This window comes from Typha angustifolia, chromosome 3 (genome assembly GCF_048772165.1).
Source record: "Typha angustifolia cultivar Huaian chromosome 3, ASM4877216v1, whole genome shotgun sequence".
Taxonomy (NCBI): domain Eukaryota; kingdom Viridiplantae; phylum Streptophyta; class Magnoliopsida; order Poales; family Typhaceae; genus Typha; species Typha angustifolia.
In genome coordinates, this window is record NC_133241.1 from 5,931,872 (window position 1) to 5,949,115 (window position 17,244).

The following is a 17,244-nucleotide window of genomic DNA, read 5'->3' on the forward strand; positions in this document are numbered from 1 at the left end:
AAACACAGATTTTAATATGGAAAAATTTCAAACCGAATAAAAAGCTATGGATCCAAACTCGAATGAAAACTAATTATTAAAATATTTTATCAATTATAAGAAGCTTATAGATTACATGTCAATCTCTACGACTCAATTTGTAATAACCTTGCTTGATAGACCCTGCGATACATTGCTTTTCGTGATAGATATCTAAACCTCTATGATTCTTGAGTTTAATCCTTCCGTTTTAATGATTTTTAAAATATAGTTATTGCAGATCAAATGTAACTGCGTAGAGTTGAGAGCGATTCAATATGTTCTGTCTAAAACTGGGAAGTGATCTTCGACGGTTTGTATATATGAGTTTCTTGACTTTAAATCAAATTTTCATTTTAATATTCTTCATCAAATATCTTATAACTTATTGCAACTATATGCTCGTATATAAAATATAGATAAATTACATGAATATAATTTTGTTTTAAAATATAATTTGCCAATTAGATAGGTACAACCAAAATAGATACACGATATAATCTTTGAGAGAGAGAGTACAGTAGTGAAATGACACTTGATTTGAGTATTATCTTCATCGAGACAAATATATAATTATTTATTATTAATTCGGTGGTATAAATTGGGAGGAGAGAGAAATAGGTATCAATAAACTAATAATAAGATAAATAATTATTTACTTACTATAGTATAAGGAGGTTATTACAGTACAAATGGATAGAGGCTTAAGACAACTATTTTTTGGGCACATCCACCTTTTCTAGGGAAATTAATTAAAATCATCCTATAATATGCTTTTATTATCCATTCATGCTCTATTATAAGGATATTTACTATTCAACTTCTGTATGTTACTTGTAATAGAACATGAAATTTTATAAATCATACTATATATTTCACCTATTTTGTGATTCATATCCAATCTTTGAGGATTTTATAACTTAGACGTTTTATTTTCTTATAAGTTTTATTTAACACCCTGGAGTAACTTAATAAAATGGTACCAACATATACTACGTAAATTATATAATATCTAAATTACCCATATTCTTATCTCTAATTTATGAAGAATGACCCTCCCACCGTCCTTATTCAACCATAGCCAAAAGCCAAAAGAAAGAAAAACTAAAAAACCTCCCATTAAGCTTCTCCTTCCTCCCTCCCTCCCTCCCTCCCTCCCTCCCTCAGCCGAGCTAAAGCCATGAAAAAAGAGAGAGAGAAAAGCCTCTATTTCACACTACTCATCAGCTTTTTTACACAACCAAAAAAAGAAACTATAGGTAACATCTACCGCCAAACATGTGGTCTGTGGTCCTCATGTGGTTAGAATCCACTTCATTACCATGTGACGTGCTGACCAATATTTCAACATAATATACAAGTGAAAAATCCACATTACCATGCATGATGTGCAGTAATAACGATAAGGAAAATATATGCACATGCATGTTATGAATGTGATAATGTCATAACGTAAGTTATTTCATTTTCTACACTACTACTAGATTATAAAAGTTTTATTTGCCTGAACCGCTTTCTTGATACTAACTGCAACTACGCCACGGGATCATCCTCATAAGGTACGGAGTCCACCTCGATAAAAAAAAGTAAATAAAAAGCATAAGCATAATATTCCTATCATTAATTAGTTAAATAATCTTATATCACTACAGGCTTGGGTAGATCCATCTCGTAATTCCTATCTTTATTAATCAGGTAGAGCTAGCACAACTGTACCAAGACCTAATGCGTTATTAAACGTAATAACAATATTCTCCTCAAATTATCGCCCAAATCGCTATTATCAAATTTATAGAAGATTGCATAGATAATATTTAATTAATAAGCTTTCTCAAATAATCCACCTCCTTCATTTACCTAGGTGAGCTTCTTTTCTGACCGAGATCCACTAGATGGGATAGAGGGGAGAGGAAGGAGCGATAGGGTATTTTAGTAATTTGATAAAATAGTGATATGAAAATTATAATAGGGTTAATATTAGCTAGTCAGTAACTTAATAGTGTTAAATGAAAAGTATATGAAAAAAAAGACGGTTCAGGTTATAAAATCCTTAGAAGATGAGTTGTGAATCACAAAGCAGGTAAAATATAAAATATTATTAATAAAATGCCATATTATGTTAAGAGTAAAATATAGGAATCAGATAATAAATATCCATATAAATTATAAAAGTATCAATAATTTTCTAAGTTAAAAAAGAAGAAGCTAATTATGCTAGGGTGTGTTTCTTTGATGTAAATTAAAGAAAAAAGTAATAATTTTCTAGAGGTCCAAGATTTTATAGTATTTAAATAAAAAAAAAATGGAGTGGGAAATGAATCTCCCCTTCCCTAAAACCACACAATTCTCATTTCACTTCCCATTTACAAAAGGAGAGAGTAACTTTTATCATTAATTACAATAATTATTTACTTTCACCAAACACTTTTAATCTTCATAAAAAATACTAATATGTGATGATTACTTACTTGAAAGGACTCCACTAGAAATTTCCACCATCCTCTTTCCCAACTTTTCATCAATCAAACATACCCCCTAACTAAAGAAATTAAAGAAAAAAAAGGGGGCAATTTTGGTTAAGTAAGGAACTCAGTCATTAGACAGAGGAATTTAAAAGAAATAAATCACTTTTCCATACTTTCTATTGAGACCTCCCTGTAATTAAACCTAATCTTTTTTTTAGTAAAGTAATTAAACCTAATCTAGCACCATAAATAAAAAAAATCCAAAACTCCTAACCTGTCTCCTGCTTCGCTATAAATGTCAATTACTCTTTGTCTTAATCATCTCCAACCGAGCTACCGACAGGGCTCTAAATTTAGAACATGTTACAGTACAGTTTCAAATTTGAGGCCCTCCTATGTTTAAATTTCATTTTTTTAAACTTCCAACTCTAACCCTCTCAAGATTTAAGCTATCATTTTAAATTTTATTTGTCATTTATTTTTATAAGCTAATCATTTAAACTTAGATATAACTAGTTTCATTAATTAGTTTTTAACAAAATATAATACCACAGGAAAGGTATCTTTAGACCTCTGTTCAGTTTTCGTGTATTTCTTTTAAATTCTCTATTTAATTAAAAAAAAAACCAATAATTTAAAATTATTTATGAAAATATTCAATATTAGTTTTATTTTAAATATTTATTTTTAAAAAAAAATAAACACGGCGATCTAGCCTCTCTATATATGGAGCCCAAACCACCATCGGAGATGCTCTAATATCCCTTACTACTCTCCCTTCTCTTAATCCCTCACTGCCATCTCCCAAAATGGCGGAGACCACCACCACCACCACCACCTCTACCCATCCTCCTCCGCCCACCTCCTCCGCCAATCCAAGAACCGGCTTCTGCGAGGAAACCGCCACCTTCCACAGCCTCCGGCCCCCCATCCCTCTCCCTCCCCCTTCCCTCCCACTATCCTTCCCTTCCTTCGTCTTCTCCCTCCTCCCCTCCCCTCTCCCCTCCCACCCCGCCCTCCTCGACGCTGCCTCCGGCCACTGCCTCTCCTTCCCCCAACTCCTCTCCCGCGTCCGATCCCTCTCCTCCTCCTCCTCCCCCCTCCGCTCCGCCCTCTTCAAAGGCGACGTCGCCTTCGTCCTCTCGCCCCCAAGCCTCGATATCCCCATCCTCTACCTCGCCCTCCTCTCCCTCGGCGTCGTCGTCTCCCCCGTCAACCCCGCCTCCACCGCCACAGAGATCTCACGCCTCGTCTCCCTCTCCAGCCCCGCCGTCGCATTCGCCGTGTCGTCCACGATGGACAAGCTCCCCCCCGGTCTCCCCGTCGTGCTTCTCGACTCTCCAGAGTTCCGGTCGCTGTTGGACTTTAGAGGGGTTCCCGAAAGGGACGTGGTCGAGGACATCCGGCAGTCGGACCCGGCGGCGATCCAGTACTCATCGGGGACGACGGGGCGGGTGAAGGCGGCTGCGTTGCCGCACCGGAGCTTCATCGCGATGACGGCAGGTTTCCATGCGCTCCGACCTACGGGGTAAATGACTACTTTTAAATATTTCTTTTTTGGACACTTATAAATAAAACCCTATATTCTGCTTTTATTATCATCGACACCTGGCCATTTACGGCATCTTTCATTCGCCAACTTTCTTTTGCTTTTGTTGTCTGAAAAATATAGCTAGTCAAATAGTCACCGACCAAATACTGAATATTTTATTATTTTCAAAAATCTAAAAGAAATATGCATTTTTTTCTAAATACCCCTTATAGAGTTGTTTATTCTCATCCTTAAAAAGAGTTTAGTGAGTAAAGTCATACGCCCATAATGATTAGTATATTTACTTTATTTTTTTTTTATACTGATAAGCGGAAGCTCCTATTATGATTCGATCTATAGACTTATAATTTACTAAGAGAAAAAAAAAGAAATTGAGTAAGATATATTATTTAAATAACGAGAAATAAACCAATATGATAAGAATGTTTTGTGATAATAAAATAAAAATAATATAGGGTGCTTTCTATAAATTTTATCTTCTTTTATTTTATAACATCTCTTGAAATAGCATGTGACGAAATTATTTTTTACAGTAACGTCTACCGAAACTTCTTAATTTAAATTTGAGGAGGGTGAAATATAAATTTAATTAGTTTAACTTCTTTAATCGATTTGATTAACAGGGCCGAGCACCAGGTGGGGCTTCTCGGTGCGCCCATGTTCCACTCCCTTGGATTCTTCTTCGCGCTGAAGGCGGTGGCGCTCGGCGAGACGACGGTGGTGATGGCCGGGGAGAGGTTCGGGGTGAGGGAGATGATGGCGGCGGCGGAGCGGCACGGGGCGACGCAGATGACGACGGCGCCGCCCGTGGTGGTGGCGATGGCGAGGGGGGACGAGGCTGCGGCGGGGTTCGACCTGGGGAAGCTGGAGCGGGTGGTCTGCGGCGGGGCTCCGCTGCACGTGGCGGCGGCGGAGAAGTTCCGGCGGAGGTTCCCGCGCGTGGAGCTACTGCAGGTACGTTGCTGTACGTACTATCCTACGATTGCTACGTTTGGTACTTGCATCTGGCACCAATTTCGAGTTTTTAACTAATTTCTTTTAGAAATTTAATTCGCCTCCAAACTTAAAAACTACAACATTTCTACAGCCCCTTTTCAATTTAAGAACTTCTAAAATATAACTCGCTAAAGTTAAAAAGAAAAGACTTAGTAATTTAAATACTAAAACACACTTAATTTTCAAATTAAATTTAAAAGAAAGAGAAAATTTAGAGGGCTACTTTGGCCAAAAGCTGTACTTCAGCAATTTAGGTTCCTTCTGCTTTACATCAGAAGTCTCAATTATTAACTGGGGTGGGGGGTAGGCATTCATTACAAGGGTCCAAACATTATTGAATGTTATTCATATGGAGCACGCCTTTTTATTGTGCCAATTGCACTACCTACAGAGGATCAATAACAATGATATGCCCTCTTCTTGGTGCTGTGTATTGATAGTATTTGATATATATATATATAGAGAGAGAGAGATATAGAATTAATCAAGGATTCTAACAAATTAACAGATAAATAATGAAACAAATATGAAAGAATAAAAGCATAGAGATCAGTTCTTATACAGTTATACTATCTATATACTTTTGTTACTTAGAGGTGCAATGTAACAGGAAGTCATAATTCAGAGTGATTTATGCAATTATTTTATTTGTAAAGTTAAATATATTTTACCCTTAAAGTTTGAATAGAAATCATTTCAACTCTATCGAACCTTTTTTAAGAGCAAGCTATCGATTATAATTGTTAGGTTTCCGTCCAAAGTTAACGGTGCATGTGCGTTGCCATTATTTTTATTTTTGTTTGTATCATAAGGCCACTATGATATTTTTCTCACATTATATATTTATTTAACAGAAGTGGACTTATTTTAGACGCCATCTCCATCAGCTATATATGTGCTTGTAGTTCAGTCAAAATTTCCCATTCTTTTTATTTCTTTCTTAAATGAAAAATCTAAGGCCCTATTCTGTTGCTTGATAGAATATGTAATAAATAGTAGCGCAAAATGTTGAAAGATTGATAATCTTACTAGAAAATTACCTTCACTTTTATCTTTGGATGAAAAAAAAAAATATATTAATGGTTGCATGTTACTACAAACTACACAGAAGTTTTTATTTTTTCCTATTCCTCTTGAAGATAACTTGAAGTTCAAATGTGCAACTAACTACTGATGACTGTCTATCTATGTTCTTTGCTAGGGATATGGTTCCACAGAGGCCGGAGGGATAGCAAGGATGATAGGTATGGAAGAATGTTGTCGTTTGAGATCTGTCGGTCGCCTGACAGAGAATGTCGAAGCCAAAATTGTTGATCATGTCACCCGTAAGGCCTTATCGGTTGGTGAAAGAGGAGAATTATGGGTTAGAGGCCCTGCTGTTATGATTGGTAATATAGAATTGCATTACTATTTTCTTTCTTTTTATAAACTAATACAAAGGGTTGAGCCCTTCCGCCTTTTTGATATATAGGTTAGATAACTGAGCTCACACTCACAAAAATAAGCTACAACATGCTTAAATTCACTAAATATTAACCGTAACTTTCATGAGAACTCATGACCTCTAATATGGACTAATAAGACTCGATCTAAGTGGCTACAATGATCACCTAATTGCACTACTATTTATTCCCCAAGAGATAAACTTATATTTCCTTTTTTATGCATTTTTTATATAGGAAATGTTATGTTAAACTTGAATTAAAAAAAAGAAGAACTATAAGTGATATTGCAGGATGCAAAATGAAAATTTTCTTCTCTTTGATTCAATTTACTTTATAATGAAAATGACAAATTACAACAATCAAAAAGTGAGTCAAACACCAAGTACACCAAGACAGACTAGGGCAGAAGAGTTGATGCCCTTCATCTTTAATCATATGTAAAGATACTTGATATTGCTGCAGGTTATGTTGGTGATGATGAAGCAAATGCTTCTGCCTTTGATGCCAATGGTTGGTTGAAGACTGGAGATCTTTGTTACTTTGATAAAGATGGCTTCCTTTATGTGGTGGATAGGCTTAAGGAGTTGATCAAGTACAAGGCTTATCAGGTATATATATCTTTTTCTTAGTTCAGAGGGTAAAATTTTGCTTTGAGTATATATCTTTAAGCTATGCATTATTTGGATATTAATTGTTACAGGTTCCACCTGCAGAGTTAGAGCATGTTCTCCAATCTTTGCCAGGAGTTGCTGATTGTGCAGTTCTAGCGTATGATCCTGAAACCCACAGTTAAACTTTTGCATATTTATTAAAAAATACCACTTTATCTGAATATAAATGATGGGTTACGGTACCAAAAGATAGGCTACGGAACGATCCATTCAAGATCTGAAATTATTACAGGAATCAGTCCGCGCAACCGTGAAAAAATATTTGTCAAATATTCTCCGGTAGTCAGAAAATTACAAACCTAGTGGATTAGATGCGTAACTCCCCGATCTACAATTTTCGTATTTATACCCTTCGCAGATTCTAACTGAAACTGGGATGAAAATACGAAAGAACGCGGTTGATAGTGGTGGTGACGGGTGGAGTGGATCTTAGGGTTATGGATGATTATGGAGATGAATGTGCATGGAGGATGTGGTTAACGGATATAAACGAATAAGAAGAAGTGGTCGAGATCCCAAAGAAGAGGGAGGACTCGATAGACGAGGGAGATTAAAAGTTAAGAGAGATCTTGTCAATGGTAGAGATGGAAGGATGGTGAAAAAGGAGGAGGGAGAGAGAATAGAGAGAAGATAGGAGGCAAGAAATCAATAATCCAATAGCATTATGAATTTGGCTGCCATCCACACCTTTATAGAAGCTAGCCAATAAGCCCTAATAACAGTAACTAACCCTAATCCTAGTGCAATCCTACTGATCGCGTTTGAACGCACAAAAGACGTTCTCTGTATGTGCGAACGCGATACAGGCGTTCGAATGCGCCCGACCACGTTCGAACGCACTTTTCGCGTCCTCTGTATTTGCGAATCTGATACAGGCGTTCGTAACGACCCCTTCTGCGTTCGAACGCGACCCATAGAAATTTTATTTTAATAAAAATAAATAACTAATGCAATAAGAAAATATTCTAACTAAATGTATCAATAAAATACAACAACCAATTGTTCTTCTAAGGAGTTTAAGCTTTTGAGTGAACTGATTATTTGACCCAGTATCAACGGTAGTATTTTAAGAGGTCATGAGTTCTCAAAATCTCATTAGCCCATTTTTATTGCCTAACTTCTAGTATTACGGCGCGGTGTGTCTCACATCTTATTATTTAGGGCACCTCATTTATTAGGAATATTTTCAGTAAATATATGTTTATTTACTTATTGGAGTAAGGTGCTCTTATCTTCTATCCCTCTTTTTCAACCTTTGCAAACCTCATGAATGGAAAAGATGGTTTTGTTGAAAAAATAATAATAATACTTGAAAATTAGGACTCTGTTTGGGTATACCTCAAAATGAGTTATAGTGCTCTTAAGTGCTTTTTTTTGTCAAAGTGGTCTCTAGACATCAAATACACTTCCTTTTTGTGAAATGATGCTCAAAATATAGGTCATGATATGCAATATAATTATACAAATGCAAAAAAGAATTATAGTGATCTTCCTTTTTGTCAAAGGACATTAATGTTTAACAAGATGCACTCATTTCTTCCTATAAGTGAAACAAATAGCAGCAGTGATCAACAAAATTTAACAGTACACATATATCAGTTTATCTTTGTGCTTGTTGACCAGCAACAAGGTATAACATTTCCTATTACAAGTGATTAAAGCATCTTGAGAGATGGCTAAGGCATTTTCTTGTACCCAATTCTGAAGACAAATATTACTTTAATGCTTCTTGTTCATAAAGTTTGACTGGTTTAGGGCAAGAATGTAAACATTGCGAAGAACACAAGCATATATGATTATACCTCACTTGTACTCAATCATTCTCTGATTACATGATCTTAGGTATCCTGATGAACAAGCAGGAGAAATACCTGTGGCACTTGTGGTGAGACAGACAGGTAGCAAGATCACTGAAGTTGATGTAATGGATTATGTTGCAAAGCAGGTAACTTCTGTTTTTTTTTTTGAATAAGAAGAGAATGTGCATATGCTCATCTTTATATGTCATCCAAGATAACCTAATTGTGAAAATAATGCTTGATATTAACTGCGACGATCAGGATGTTTTCATTACAGGTTGCACCATATAAGAAGATACGGAAAGTTATGTTTGTCACGAAGCTACCAAAATCACCTTCTGGGAAGATCTTGAGGAAGGAATTAAAGAACTACATGATCGGAAGCTCCGTATCAAGATTGTAATCTGTGTATCAGATAATGAAATAAACTTACAAAATCATGAGGTCCAAGAATTTATATTTGCCTAATCTATATTCTAAGTTGATATTCTTTTGTGTTCTTCTCTTAGTTGTCAGGCAAAATGATTGTTTCCCTACAGAGCTTTTTACTAATATCAATATAGTCCAAAATAAGCATTGGTAAAAATGTGTTGCCTCTATAAATTGGAAATGGCTTGAAAAGTTAATGATTATCCTTAACCACACAGATTGCTGAAAGACAACTAAAATGGTGATTTATTTCTAATAATCCAACATACAATTTTTCAGTGATTTTATAACTAATCAGGTTGTCGATATGATGGCCGATAATTGAGGCTCTTTCCAATATTCAACTATTTTCTCCAGAAGAATAAATACCATTCAAGAAGCAAGTATTGTTAAGTCGGGTGATCTAAGGATTCATGAAAGGAAAGAATAATTAGGATAAGAATGTTCAGAAGACAGTTCAAATGAGTAAAAGTTTACCTTTAAGGCAGCTATGCAAGAAGAGTTACTACATGTGAGATAATATTAAGAACTAATTGTGCAAAGCATGGATAAAATAAACATCTTTAAGTTCAACATCTACAGGAATAAAATAGTTAAGACTTCAAACATCAGCCCATAGGTTCTAAGCCCAGCCAGTTGCTCACTGACAGGAGAAAAAAAGAGTTCATCCATCCTATGTCGACAATAGCTCTATAAAGCGATAGTAGTATTTTATAAAATTCTTGAGAGAACAGTTCAAATTTATATGGATACAAAAGCTTCTGGAATAACTAAAACTTGCATACCAGAACAATCTAGGTGTGTAGACGCATACCAATAAGTTCTGCAACAGCAAGAGCCATGATTTGAATCATCAGATTGATATGCTATTTGGAATACCACGACCTGTCACTCCTGGGTGTGAAGTGGGGAGGAGGAGCTCATATGGAGGAACTCCCGCACCGCTTCTATTCTTCAGATGGAAATCTTTGTTCCTCTTATTGATGATTTTCTCAATCTCTTCCAGTTTGGCAGAGAATTTCTCAAACAAATCCAAGACATGCCTATCATTGAACCAATGTGCATGTGACTCGTTTGACTGGCCAAGGTACTCCTCATCTGGAGAGTGTGTTGACAAGGTGTCTTGAACAGCCATTATTTGTGTCGCTTGAAGTCGAGATGGAAGAGAAGAAAGGAATACGTATTGAGGATTTAATAGGAACTTCTCGTACTCAGGCTCACCTTCTTGTGGCATGAGCTTCTTCATTAGTGTTGGGCGATTTGGCATGTATCCTCCAAATGGGTACTGACCAAAATTTATGGCTGCATGTTGCCCAGATCCAGTCCATATCATTATGGTTAGTATGTGCACCAAGTCTTCTTTGTTACTTAATCTAGGCCACCATGGCTCATTTTTTTTATCTGGGTGCCCTTTGTTTTTTATCTCATCCCACCAGGCCTGGAGCTCTACATCAGATGAGACTGCATTGGCATCAGGATAAAAATGATTTACATAATCCTCGATCCAATCCTCTATTGCTGACCATACAAGAAGGCCATCTGCAGCATAAGGGTAGTCTTCTATGACAAGTTTTACGCCACAAGGCATCGAAGGATCCTCCACTGCCATGCCTCTGTATTTAATAGAGATGAAACAACAAAACTCAAGTCATTGTTGGTAAAAAGTAGTTGAGTAATTGAATTGTTTTCTAGTATATTAAGAACATAATTGCAGGCTGTTGATATCTCATAATTCAAATGACACTTGATAAGAAGCCATATGTACATCAGTGACAAAACAACAACCAGGAAAAATTATATAATGCTGCTCGATAAAAATGGAAGATAGAAAATGAACCATAATGAACTTGTAACTCTGATCCTAAAATTATAATCTATTAGCTTTGACAAAACTAATCAGCTAAATTGTCTGAAATATGCAGTGTGGACAGGAATGGAAGAACCTTGGGGGGGTGGTATGAGATAAACAGGTTATAAGACAACTTGAAATACAGCATTTTTAATATGATATCTTCCAAACATAAACATAATACAATAGATCTAGGAGACTAGAATGAAGGTAATATAAGCAGTCCATGACTCAACAGTAATGACAAAGCAGGGAACCTGATTCCTACTTCCTAGCCTTAGAAGAACATTTATAACAAAAACTTGGGAATATAATAATGCAGTGTCTATGAACGTTGAACACTGATAGTACCAATGCATTCATGAAATTGATTATTGATGTGTGAGCCCAAGAAAGTTTTTTGGTTTACTTTACCAACTATAACAAACAAAGCCAAGATTATAGAACCCTTACCTCCGGATCAGGTCAGCTGGTAGAGCTTCCATATCAAATCTCCACATACTCTTGTATGCAGCTGAACTCAGCTCCATTGAGTACTTTCCAGGACTAAAACAACCTTCTATAATGCCTCCTCCATTTATTAGACTTTGTCGTGCCAAAGCATTTATTTCCATTGTGTACCGCATATGTGGATGAAGCAGCTTAAAGATTGGGTGCATCGAGCTAAGCTGCCTATGAGTAGCAATGATATATGGTTCCATGCAAGCATGAGTTCTCAACCTAGAAAGGTCAAATTACATATTGCATTATCATACAAAGAAAAATCAAATAAGAACATAAAAAGGGTGATAAATGACAATTTATATGGAAGAAAAGGAAAAGCATATACTGAAAAGTGAGAATTATGGTCATTTCAAGTATGGCAAAGTAAAGGTGTCTAAGAACTAATGGTGCATTTGAGATGTGTGGGTTGAAAGTTGAAACTCATTGTGTATAACTTATGTACTTTTCTGCTAACAGAAGTAAAATACATTGGACAATGACATTGGAATATCTAGCTACAAGTTATTTCAGAAAAATGTGCACTCACCAATGATTTACTAATTGATGAACACCAGCATCATTTGTGCAGACATGAGCTTTGGCTAATTTCCAGATCCAGTTAGTTGTCGCATCATGTCCATGAGTGTAAACTCTTTTCCATGGAGCAGTTGAAGGGCCAGGAGGCAAGCTAAGCTCAATTGCAATTGGTCTAAGGATGCCTTGACGTGTTTGAAACAAAATTGTCCTTGAAGCATAGATTTTCCTTCCTTTCAAGGAGTTGATTTTCTTAACATAGGGCAAAAGGATATCGTGGTAATCAAGTATAAATAGTGTATTGTTTGCAATTGCCTGCAAAGTTAGCAGTAAAGAAGTGAATAATATAAGACAGAGTTAGTGATTAAATTAATTGATATAGCCTCTGACCTCTTCAAGGCTCATTCCATTTAATTCATGCTCCAAGCATTCCTTTGTTATCGCAGATTCTGGGGAGCCATAAACTGCAGGGTCTAACTTGCTGAGAATTGGGAACTCCTTCAAAATTCATCCAACATAAATTCTTTCAGGAGCACTGTGTGGAAGATAAAAAATGTAAATAAGGAATCAAATTCTTGAACATACCCTCAGTCTTTGGATATCAACTGGATTAACACCAGCTAATGCCTGGCGAGCGAACTCATTGTCACGTAACCAAGAAAATCTATCTCCTGAGGATAATGCCATGAATGAGAAGAACTAAAGTAGCAGAGGTTATGAAGAATATCAATAATATTTTGGACATTTGAATATTACAAGATATACATCAGTCTTCACAAACAGAACAACAGAATAGACATGCACCAACTAAACTTCAGTTTGATGATCCAAGAATATTACTTGATATAATTGATGGAACATCGTATTTCATCAGCTTTTCACTAATGCTCATGAGATTTTTCAGCATATCGGGAAGGGTAAAGCTCTTAGTAACATTTTGGTCTTCGGTCTTTACAAGCACTCCATCTTTATACAGTCTGTCAATATCAGAAAAGCATTCAAATTGGCTATCTGTACTTGAGAGTGCAGCCACCAGGGCAGGAATAAGGTTGTGGAGTAATGCTTTCATAGCACCAGCAGAAAAGGTATTTTGCTTGACTTCCTCAAAAGTTTCGTCCCGTGGAACATATACCGCATGGGGCTTTTCAATTCTACTCTCAGCAGTTGGATCTGTTTTACAGTTCAAGAAGTGAACATAAAATGTTAACAAAGTATTGGTTCTTATTGATAGTGAAAAAAAGGAGAAGACAATGAAACAAATAATTTGATGGACCAAGAGCTAAGATACTAATTCTATTAATGCATTAAGAATAATTTTATTAAGTCTTCAACTAAAATAGCAGGAAAAAGCTCATTTATGTCTAGAACTTTATGCCAGCAAATAGAAAGGTTTAGAAGCTTTGAATCAACAAAATAGGGAATTATTTGAGATATGCATAATTTCTATATTTTTGAAGTCTGGAGTAATGCAAGTATACTTTGAAGTTGGAACTTCTAAAATGGTCTGTCTCCAATACATGGACGAACGAGTATGAATAATGAGGTTGACAAGCGTGAGTAAAATGTACAGTTTACATGGTAACACATTCAACTGTATCTTTTCCACAATTATTTAACGCTCAACAATATGTGGTCAGCTATACGCCTATACAGGAAAAAACTAATTTGAGAATTCAGTGCTATATATGAAAGTTCCAATAATGGCAACCACAGAAGGTTGGGAAATTGTTTCAATTTATTATCCTAGAGGAAAATGTATAATTACTCAAATGTAGAACATTGACTAAATTTTGGTGGACAAAAATCACAAACTAACCTTGTTGCATCTGCTATCAAATTATTGAAAAGAACTGACCTAAATTATATAACATGAGATGCTAAATTTATAGGCAATTAGGTTCCAGAACTTGTGATTCTTTTGTACATAGACATTTTATGATTTTAATGCTCGTAGGTTACATCAAATGATCAAATATCAAGATCTAGGATTTGAGAATTTATTGAATAATTATTGGTTATGTAATTGTTTGTGGAAATAAAAGTACCTGATTTGGCTGGTGGTCTGCCAGTTCGACACCGTCTAGGATATGGCCTCTCTGATCCACCCAAGACTGGTCTAGCAAGATCCGCATCCTTATCAGGATTACCCAAGTCATTATAGGGTGCGTAGTCATAGATCATTTCAAAATTCTCCCTCTCGCCTTTCCCATTGCCACGGTGAGAAACTAAAACATTTTGCCGCAGGTCTGTAATACCGGCCGGAGTTTGTGAAGGTAGAAATGTCTGTTATTTGCAGAGAAGGTATCATAGTAGTAAAAGGGAAACCAAATAAACTTATATAGTATATACAAATTAATAAGCTTGTTTATCTTGGGAAGAAACTAGCCACAAATATCAAGAAACATGAGTTTGGAAGTTCATTAATTGAAGAAAAGTTGGATAGTTCTTAGGCTAATTCGGAAGGCAGAATACAGAGTAACATGGATTAATACTGCTTCCAAACAAGTGTTTCTGTAGATTTAATACTGCTTCTTACAAAACTTGCCCCACTCTATATCAATTCATATCATGACTTTATGTTGCTTTAATTGTATGGGCAATATAGGTGATTCATCACACTAGTTAGAAAACAAATGCGTTCATGTCAATCCATACCTGATTACTGAATATAATCCTACTCTCTGGATTGTCAATGCAAGAATGGATCCATGAATTTGCAGGGAAGAAAACTGGGCCATCATTAAAACCATGAACGACGATCTCCATCAGAAAGAATTCCTTGTTATGAAGATTTGTGATGATAAGGGCCCCAGGACGACCGAAACCAGATGGCACAGTGAAGTTGGCTGCATATTCAACTATAGAAGGATGATTTGATGGCTTTGGCAACCATCCTCTTACAGCTGACTGTGCACTTCTCTTGCCTACATTGGTCTCTGCAAAAGGACAGGAAAAATGTGAATGAACTTCTCCCTGAGTTCATGCATATCAACTATATGATCAAACTCAGATACTATGCCCAGCTAGCCAAACAGCCCAAGAAAAAAAGGAAAAGCATGGAGCCGAGAACGGGACGGGTAGTAGAAAATTCAAACTAGAAACATAAAGAAAAGGAAGATGACATGCTCTTACTCCTTGATCAACCAAGGTACTGAATCTTATGTTAAAACCAGTGTTGTTTATCCTTGTTCATCCAAGATACTGGATATTATTTTAAAACCAGTGTTGTTTATCAGTTTAAGCTTTTAAAGCAATTCGGGAGTTTTCATATTACTTTCCCATTACCATGGACGTAGAACTTTATCTATCACCATTTTCCTGACAAACAGTCACCAGAGACCATATATTTGCTATCCAACCAGATACTCTCTTCAGCCTGATGCCAGTGACTTCTGTTCGTTTACATTATACAAACAGTTGAGGCTACGAGGGCCATGATCAAGATAATTAGTTTAAAATTACAAAGCCCATCATGACTAGTAAAAGATCATCAATTTCCACAAAATGTTAGGTAAAGACCATACTGCTACAATTTAACACCAAAGCATCATGTATTAAAAGGAACATGAAAATTGTTGTAGATTAAAAATCAGCACAAACCCGAAACAATATATATATATATATATATATATATATATATATATATATATATATATATATATGTTTACTTACATTGCAGATAGAAGGACTCTAATTGCATTTTGTAAACAATATTACTCCCCTGATTCTGGATGGAACCAAATGAAGACAAGAAGTGCCAATTTTACCAGCTAGGATGAAAACAACTTTTACTGCCATTAGAGCGAAGAGTGAAGCAAAATCTTTGAGCAATCACCAGATCAACATCGTCTACTCAAATCTCTAATAAAAGAAATCCAGCACCAACTTGAGAATGATACCGTAAACCCATTAAGAACTTGCTACTCTTCCTTTGCCACTCATATCCTTGTACAGACCTCCTAGAACACTTCCTATATAAATCCAAACATTTACGAAATAAAAGACAAAGAATAAACCGCAGTAAACGAACGGACAAACAAACAATATGCAGGCGTACGACAAAGGCAGCAAAAGATAGATCACAAGAAAGAGGAGGCCTCCGACTACAAAAGTCCAATTTGGGCAACCTCAGCAAACCAACTTTTGATAATGGAAAAAAAAAATTTGAACTCAAGAAACCATTAAATATTCACATCATTTAACCCCCAAAAGTAGCTCACCTGGATCGATCTCCTCGCTCACGAGCTGAACCAAGATCCCCTGGCCGATCCCATTGATGATATACTCCCACTGCTCCTCGATCTTATCCACCAACTTCTCCTTCAACTTATTCCTCACCGTCAGCACAGCACGCACGTCGACCAGGTCCTCGTCAGACTCCGGTGGGATCACCGGAGAAGTCCTCGGCAGCACCCCGCCGGCGGCCGACGTGGCGGAGCTGACTCCCTTGTCGCCGCTGCTGATCGCCGCGCGCACCACCGGACGCCGGCGGCAGGATCCGGAGAGGCGGGTCGTAGTGCTCCGGCCACCGGAGAGTCGACGGAGATTGGAGGCGGGGAAGGGAGCCGCCTTCCGCAGGATTTGCGTGGTTGACTTCGATAGCATCTTGTCTAAGTCAACGCAGCCGGCGAGGTGGATGATTTTTGCTCTGAGAAGATGGAAACGGGAGTGATCTTAGATCTTATGCTCTTAAATATAAATTGTCGTCTAACTAAGCGCTACTACTATGTTTTGTTTTTCTAACTATATTTGTGGGAAATTAATAAAAAAATAATAATAATATATGTTTTGTTCTTATACCATTTACATCCTACTTTATGAGTATTTATCATTCAAAGTCTGAGCTTTAATACCTCAAAACAGTCAAACAGTTAAATTTCACTTGACCGCAACTGCATTGGATGAAATATAGAATATTATGTTACTTACAAAATTAAATAACTAAAATATCTCTATGGGCATGAGGTCAACTGTAGTGTAGTAGATCGTGTCAAGACACGAAA

General features: G+C 36.5%; 2 protein-coding genes across 2 annotated transcripts; one reads left to right on the forward strand and one right to left on the reverse strand.

Annotated features, from left to right (window-relative positions):
- The first annotated feature begins 3,252 nt into the window (after positions 1–3,252).
- LOC140778974 (4-coumarate--CoA ligase-like 7) lies at positions 3,253–9,770 on the forward strand. The gene is made up of 7 exons (XM_073123897.1): positions 3,253–4,011; positions 4,659–4,989; positions 6,233–6,419; positions 6,939–7,084; positions 7,177–7,244; positions 8,990–9,092; positions 9,224–9,770. The coding sequence occupies exons 1-7, from the start codon at positions 3,293–3,295 to the stop codon at positions 9,347–9,349; spliced, it is 1,680 nt and encodes a 559-aa protein (XP_072979998.1). The 5' UTR covers positions 3,253–3,292; the 3' UTR covers positions 9,350–9,770.
- A 298-nt stretch (positions 9,771–10,068) lies between these two features.
- Positions 10,069–16,946, reverse strand: LOC140778966 (lipoxygenase 6, chloroplastic). Its single transcript, XM_073123885.1, has 9 exons — positions 16,462–16,946; positions 14,897–15,177; positions 14,287–14,524; positions 13,082–13,411; positions 12,827–12,912; positions 12,632–12,739; positions 12,255–12,556; positions 11,678–11,944; positions 10,069–10,988 (listed from the first exon to the last, which is right to left on the reverse strand). The coding sequence occupies exons 1-9, from the start codon at positions 16,844–16,846 to the stop codon at positions 10,229–10,231; spliced, it is 2,757 nt and encodes a 918-aa protein (XP_072979986.1). The 5' UTR covers positions 16,847–16,946; the 3' UTR covers positions 10,069–10,228.
- Positions 16,947–17,244: the final 298 nt, after the last annotated feature.

Bases quoted from the DNA above. Each gene is read 5' to 3' on its own strand.
- LOC140778966 (XM_073123885.1), bottom strand. From the start codon at position 16,846: ATGCTATCGAAGTCAACCACGCAAATCCTGCGGAAGGCGGCTCCCTTC. The intron at 12,740-12,826 runs GTATGTTCAAGA...TGAATTTTGAAG, and splicing joins TTGATATCCAAAGACTGAGG to GAGTTCCCAATTCTCAGCAA. The intron at 10,989-11,677 runs GTAAGGGTTCTA...TATTAAATACAG, and splicing joins CCAGCTGACCTGATCCGGAG to AGGCATGGCAGTGGAGGATC.
- LOC140778974 (XM_073123897.1), top strand. From the start codon at position 3,293: ATGGCGGAGACCACCACCACCACCACCACCTCTACCCATCCTCCTCCG. The intron at 4,990-6,232 runs GTACGTTGCTGT...GTTCTTTGCTAG, and splicing joins CGCGCGTGGAGCTACTGCAG to GGATATGGTTCCACAGAGGC. The intron at 7,085-7,176 runs GTATATATATCT...TAATTGTTACAG, and splicing joins TCAAGTACAAGGCTTATCAG to GTTCCACCTGCAGAGTTAGA.